Consider the following 6,766-nt stretch of genomic DNA (forward strand, 5'->3'; position numbering starts at 1 on the left):
GCTGGGGTGGTTAATGGGCAAAGTTTTTTGACGGGTCTTTTAATTTCACCGCTCTGTGTCTTGACGGTTACTACTCTCACCACGCCGTCTTGTCCAGGATGCAAGGCTGTGATTCTTCCCAGAGCCCATTGTAATGGTGGGGTGTGGTCTTCCTTTATCAGAACCACTGTATTCAACTCGATGTTGTCTCCTGAAGCCGTCCACTTTGTCCTTGGCTGCAACTCGTTCAGGTACTCCTTGTGAAAGCGGATCCAGAACTGCTGAAGCAATCGCTGCCGATTCTGCCAATGGGTGAGACGATTCTCTGAAATCTCAGTAAAATCATGTTGAGCAGGCTGTATAAGAGAATCGCCTATCAAAAAATGCGCGGGTGTCAAGGCCGACAAGTCGTTTGGATCGCTAGATAACGGCATGAGGGGCCTCGAATTCATTATAGCCTCAATCTGGGATAGTAAGGTACTGCATTCCTCGAACGTAAGCACCCTTCCTTTGGTCACCGTGTACAAACGTCGTTTGGCGACTTTCACCGCCGCCTCCCAAATGCCCCCGAAATGCGGGGCGTGTGGAGGAATGAAGCTCCACTTTATTCGCCGACGAGCCAGGTTGTCTTCTATTTCTGAGCTCTTCCTCTCCAAGAACGTGTACACCTCCTTCAATTCTCGAGCCGCTCCCACGAAGTTCGTCCCATTATCTGAGAATATCTTCGAACAAATCCCGCGACGGGCTGTGAAACGGTTTAAAGCCGCTAAATATGCCTCCGTTGTCAGATCTGAGACAAGCTCGATATGAACCGCCTTAGTGCTCAGGCAGGTAAATATCGCTATGTAGCCTTTTGAAATGTGGATTCTCCCCCGACGTCGACTCTCACGGAGCTGTAGAGGGCCCGCGTAATCAACACCGGTACTTCTGAATGGTCTGCCGAGACCGGTCACTCTCTGCTTGGGCAGATCTCCCATCTTCAATTCCGGAACTGTCGGTCGAAACCGAAAGCAGCTCACGCAGCTTCTCACTATCTTGCGTGCCTCTCTTCGACCGCTTAAGGGCCAATAACGTTGTCTCACCGCACTAAGAAGCTGCTCAGGTGGACAATGCAATAGGCGCAAGTGTTCCTTGCGCATAATCAAATTGGTCACTCGATGCCTTGCTGGCAGCACGATAGGATGCTTCTGATTTTCTGGTATACTCGCGTGTCGAAGTCTTCCTCCTACCCGTATCAAATCCTCTTCATCCAGGAAGGGGTTTAAAGATCGCACGTTGCTTTTCCTTGACAGCTGTCGTCCGCCTCTCAAGTCGGCAAGTCTTCGGAAAACATTTCCTGCTGCACCATCTTTATTATCGTCTGGTCTGCTCGCTCCAGTTCCTCGAGTTTAATTACGCCGGCGTTTCCTTTTCCTAGCGTCTTATCCTTAAATCGATGACATTGAGCAATTACCCGCTGAAGCTTGCAGTACGTCGGAAATCTTGTCCATAAATCCGTGTTTTTGATCGCTACTAATGCGACAGTTGCAGTTTTTCGTTCAGGAGGTTCAACCTCCGGCTCTTCCGTATGTTCTGGCATCTGATTCTTGCTCACGAGCCAAGGAGGCCCATGCCACCAGAGCTCACTTTCCTCGAGCACGTCCGCGGGGACGCCCCTTGATAACAGATCCGCAGGGTTTTCATCCGTTGGCACGTGGTTCCAATCGATGTTTCCCGTAATATGCTGAATCTTGGCCACACGGTTTGCGACAAACGTCTTTAGTTCGTTTGGTCGCGCTCGAACCCAGGCGAGCACTATCGTGCTGTCGGTCCACAGTTTAACGCCGTTGATTCTTTGGCCATATGCTTCCCTAGCTAGAGCATATAGTTTCGCAAGGAGTAGCGCTGCTTCGAGTTCCAATCGCGGCACCGATATAGTTTTGAGTGGCGCCACTTTGGTTTTTGCGCATATTAGATGCGAGCTAATGCCTCCATTTTCATCTGAACTCACGGCGTACAAACACGCGCCGTAAGCCTTCTCCGACGCATCTCCGAATCCGAAGATGTCAAACTTGTCTGATGCACTCCGGGGAATCACGTTCCGTGGTATCTGTAGGTAGTTAGCCTTCTTCAAAGCCGAACTGTAGTCTTCCCAGGCAGGTGCGAGTTCCGCTGGAATCTCCTGATCCCAATCGAGATCGTACAACCATAGACGTTGCATTATTATCTTCCCGCTGACCAGTAACGGTGCGATGAGGCCCAACGGGTCGAACACTTGCGCTATCTTGGATAAAACAAGCCGCTTCGTTACAACCTGATTCTCCTCCGTATGCACCTGGTATTGCAGACAGTCTGCCTTAGCGTTCCATAAAAGACCTAATGTCTTTAGAGCTCCCTCCTTATCTAGGATTAACAATTCGTCGGTCTTGCATTGCTCTGCAAGATGTTCCAGAATACTTGAGCTGCTGGCCCGCCACTTCCGTAGATGGAATTGACCTCGCTTCAGCAATTGAGAAAGCTGTTTTTGTAACTCAATCGCCTCTTCCATTGTTCTTGCTCCACTGAGGACATCATCCATGTAGCAATCTTCGATGATCGCGTGCGCTGCTTGTGGTAGATCACCTCCGTCGTCTTCAGCTAGTTGCCTTAGACACCTTATTGCCAGATAGGGCGCGCAGTTTGTGCCGTATGTTACGGTATTCAACTGATATCTCCTCACGGGTTCCTCGGGATTACTTCGCCAAAGTATTTGCTGCAACGATCGGTCTTCTTCGGCAACCAGGATCTGTCTGAACATGGACGCTATGTCCGCTGTCACAACGTGCTCGTATGTTCTGAATCGAAGTATTATGCCGATCAAATTCCCTTGCAGATTCGGTCCTGCGATAAGCTTGTCGTTCAACGATGTATTCGCTGTCGTCTTTGCGGAGGCGTCAAATACCACCCGCAGCTTCGTCGTTACGCTATCTGGGCGTACAACCGCCTGATGTGGTAGTACGTAGTGCTCTGACTTCTGATTCTCGTCCTCAACCAATGTCATGTGTCCTTGGCTGAGATAGTCCTGCATAAACTTGCAATATCCCAACTTCAAGTCCGGATCTCTAGCGAATCGCCTCTCTAATGAGATGAAGCGTTTGAGCGCAAACTCGCTCGAGTTTCCAAGTCTCACGTCCGCTCGTGCTGGCAAACGCACCAGGAATCTTCCTGTTTCGTCTCTCTTGCACGTGGTTTTAAACAGCTGCTCACACTTCCTTTCTTCTTCCGAAAGTTGTGGAGTTCCCGGTGTCTCTTCCTGAGTCCAGAACCTTTCAATTTGTTTCATCAACATTTCGTTAGTTACTGTGAGGCAGGTTGCTGATAACGGCGGTTGTGTTTCGGTCATCTCTCCGCCTATTATCCATCCAAAGTGTGTTTGTTGTATCGATGGCTGTCCTTTGATGCTATTTCTTGGTGATCCGACGAGGCATTTCCAGTATAACCCTGCTCCGATAAGCAAATCAACTGGCCCCGGTTGGTCGAAACACGGATCTGCAAGAAGCGCGCCTCTCGGGATTATAACCCTTTTTACGTCAATCTTGCTCTGAGGGAGTCTTTCTGTTATTGTTGGCAACACCAAACATTCTAATGTCGCCTCGAATTTACTTCGGATTGACTTAATCCGCAGTTGCGTTACCTTGTACGCACTCGTCTCTGTTCGCCCTATTCCAGTGATGGGCCGCTCTTCTTTATTGCAAACTAACTTGAGTTTATTAGTCAAGCTCGTGGTTATTATGTTAGTTTGCGATCCAGGGTCCAGTAACGCACGACAAGCTTGCACATTGCCCTCTGAATCGTATGCATGTACCTTTATTGTTGACAAGATCACTTTAGTTGCTGTTTGCGCACAGTAAATACTCTGCGTCTCCATCTTGCTTGCTTCTTGGGTAGCGCACGCCACCACCGATGTTTCCGTGCTGCTCTCACTCTCCTGAGGTTCCACTTCTCTATGGAGGAGAGTGTTGTGTCGCTTCGAGCATTTCTTGCATGTTGTCGAACGGCAGTCTCTTGAGTAATGTCCTGAATTCAAACAATTGATGCACAGCTTTTTATCTCGTACTGTGACCAGCCTATCGGCAACCGATTGCTTTAGCAATTCCTCGCACTTGTATATCGGATGACTGCCTTTGCAGATCTTGCAGCTCGCTGGTGTCGTCGTGAGCGAGACCTTTTTCTCGCCTTTCTTCTGCGTCGTTGGCTTCTCGCTGGATGCCTGCTTTCCTTTATTTTGATTCAATACTCTCAATGTGTGACAGCGTTCTGTCAAGAATTTCAGAAATTCTTCTATCTTGGGCATGTTTGTTGGCGTTCGACTCTTGACTATGTTCTGCCAGTCACGCTGCTCCGCAAAATCTAACCTTTTCTTCGCCATGTGTATTATTATCGTATCCCATTTCTCTACCGGCTGATGTAGCGCTCGAAGTGATTCCAGGTGTGTTTGAATGTGCCGTGTAAATTGTCGAATAGCGTCGGCCTTGTTGTCCTTTGCAATATTCGGGAACTGCAACAATGCGTCGAGATGCGTCTCGATGATTAGCATCTGATTATCGTATGTATTCTTCAGAAGTGTCCAGGCGTTTTCGTAGTTCTCATCCGAAATACTGAATCCTTGAACTACCTGGAGCGCTTCTCCCTTCAGGATGCCAACTAAGTACTGGTGTTTCTGCATCGGCGATAAATCCTTATCGCTGTGTATCGTGGTTTCGAAGCTGTTCTTAAAGAACATCCATTTTGTGTAATCGCCGCTGAATTCGGGCAATTTGATTTCGGGCAACTTCGGCTTTGTCCTCCGTTGTCCCTCGTCCGTTGGTTCCGGTGCTCTGTGTTGACTTGCTGCTTGTTGTGCAGCAACCTGCTGTGTCGCAGCAACCTGCTGTTTCGCAGCCTGCTGATCAATGATGTGTTGCGCTGTGGCCGCAGCCTTGTAGTAACAGCTCTCGAACAGATTTCGTTCCGCTTCGCCTTCCTCCTGTATTACCTCTGCTTGCTCGTCCGTCTGTGCTGGCCGAGCATCTATTTCGCCTTGAATCTCCTCGAATTTGCCCCATAATTCCTCGAGCCTTCGTAAGCGAACTCGTGCGTCTGCCGCGCTCTTCACGTCCGCCGAATCAAAGTACAACTGCATTCTGGTAACTTGCCCCTTTACGTAGGCACGCTTTTGCTTTAACTTCCTCATATCCGAATTCGACATCTCGGATTCCGTGATCTGGAACGTGCTTTGATTAACAAGAGATAGGAGACTGACTCGCTCACCTTTCTTGTTTCGATGCCCCCGCTGCGTCGATCCGCCGCGTTGAAGTTATGCGTGTCCGACGTCCTTCGGACCGTCGATGCTGTACGCGTGAGCCTACCTCGCCGCGTATGCTGTTATGCGTGTTCAACGTCCTTCAGATCGTTGATGCTGTACGCGTGAGCCTGCCTCGCCGCGTTGTGGTGTACGCGTGAGCCTGCCTCGCCGCGTTGTGGTTATGCGTGTCCGACGTCCTTCGGACCGTTGATGCTGTACGCGTGAGCCTGCCTCGCCGCGTTGCGCTGTACGCGTGAGCCTGCCTCGCCGCGTTGAATATGCGTGTGACGCTTTGCTTCGCGCGTCCTACCTTGCTGCGTGTCCGACGTCCTTCGGACTGCTGTTGCTGTACGCGTGAGCCTGCCTCGCCGCGTTGCTGTTATGCGTGTTCAACGTCCTTCGGACCGTTGATGCTGTACGCGTGAGCCTGCCTCGCCGCGTTGTGGTGTACGCGTGAGCCTGCCTCGCCGCGTTGTGGTTATGCGTGTGACGCCTTGTTTCGCGCGTCTTCTTTGTCCGATGTATGCTTTTCCTGCGATGCACCGAAGCACGGGTCGTCACTGCCACGCCGGTGTCGCACCTTCGTTCCTTGTCCCGGTTTCCCGTTCAGCCTCTAATACCCCGGTCGTGTTTTCACTCTGCCACTATGTTGGGCGCCAATATGTTGTCGTGTCGGAATGCTCGCAATAAATGCCGCTCTTAGATTTGCAGAAATGCTTTATTTTACAACTCAACTCTTTCGCCGCACAACATCTCCGCCATACTCTCTCCTAACTAACTGTTCCCCTTCCCCAACGCTTATAGCCTCGACGACCTGCCACTGCGCAAGTCAAATTCGCTCTCGCGAACACCGTTTACATTTATAAATGTATCGTTTTTCTTTTCTTCCTCGTACTTATACCATCTTAAAATATTGATAAGATTGTTAGTAACGACGCAGTCTGACGAATTACTGCACAAAGAATCAATACAATACGACAGAGGACGCGCAAATTCTAAGACATCTTATTGCTCATGTAAATTTACCAGCAGCCTACGAAGTTTCCTTTCTATTTTGTCCATGTCCAACGTTATATCCTGTTTATAATAAATCCACAAAAACTTGGCAGAATTCGGACGTACGTTTGGGTCGAACAATGTTGTAGAAATCTTTAAATGCAAAATCAACAAAAACAACACAATGAAAGATGACTAATAACGATAACGACATAGGCCGTGTTGCTAATTATCATAAAATGGTGGTACAGTTGGGACATTCCAACAGAAAACCCCCATTTGGTTGTCAGAAGATTCAAACAGCTTTTAAAGCGGAGACGAACTGTATTGTCTCTGGAACGACAAAACACTTAAGTGCGACTATGTAATTAAATAAATACTTATATACGATATCGAAAATACTAAACCATGACCCAGATAGCACAGGATGTCCTGTGGACGTCCAGTTTAAGTCCAATTTACGTCCGAACGTCCGTGGACGTGAAATAG

At 49.1% G+C, this 6,766-nt stretch overlaps 2 protein-coding genes across 2 annotated transcripts; both read right to left on the bottom strand.

Annotated features, from left to right (window-relative positions):
* Nucleotides 1-49: 49 nt before the first annotated feature.
* On the bottom strand, nt 50-1,118 carry LOC105555658 (the record flags this gene model as incomplete). The annotated part of the gene is made up of 1 exon (XM_012002683.1): nt 50-1,118. A coding segment is annotated over exon 1 (1,069 nt), but the record flags the coding sequence as incomplete, so codon positions are not given.
* A 167-nt stretch (nt 1,119-1,285) lies between these two features.
* On the bottom strand, nt 1,286-5,185 carry LOC105555659. The gene has a single exon (XM_012002684.1). It carries the CDS (start codon nt 5,183-5,185, stop codon nt 1,286-1,288), a length of 3,900 nt encoding a protein of 1,299 aa, XP_011858074.1.
* Nucleotides 5,186-6,766: the final 1,581 nt, after the last annotated feature.

Source organism: Vollenhovia emeryi, unplaced genomic scaffold, assembly GCF_000949405.1.
Source record: "Vollenhovia emeryi isolate VEMERY1.0 unplaced genomic scaffold, V.emery_V1.0 DF940899.1, whole genome shotgun sequence".
NCBI classification, from domain to species: Eukaryota; Metazoa; Arthropoda; class Insecta; order Hymenoptera; family Formicidae; genus Vollenhovia; species Vollenhovia emeryi.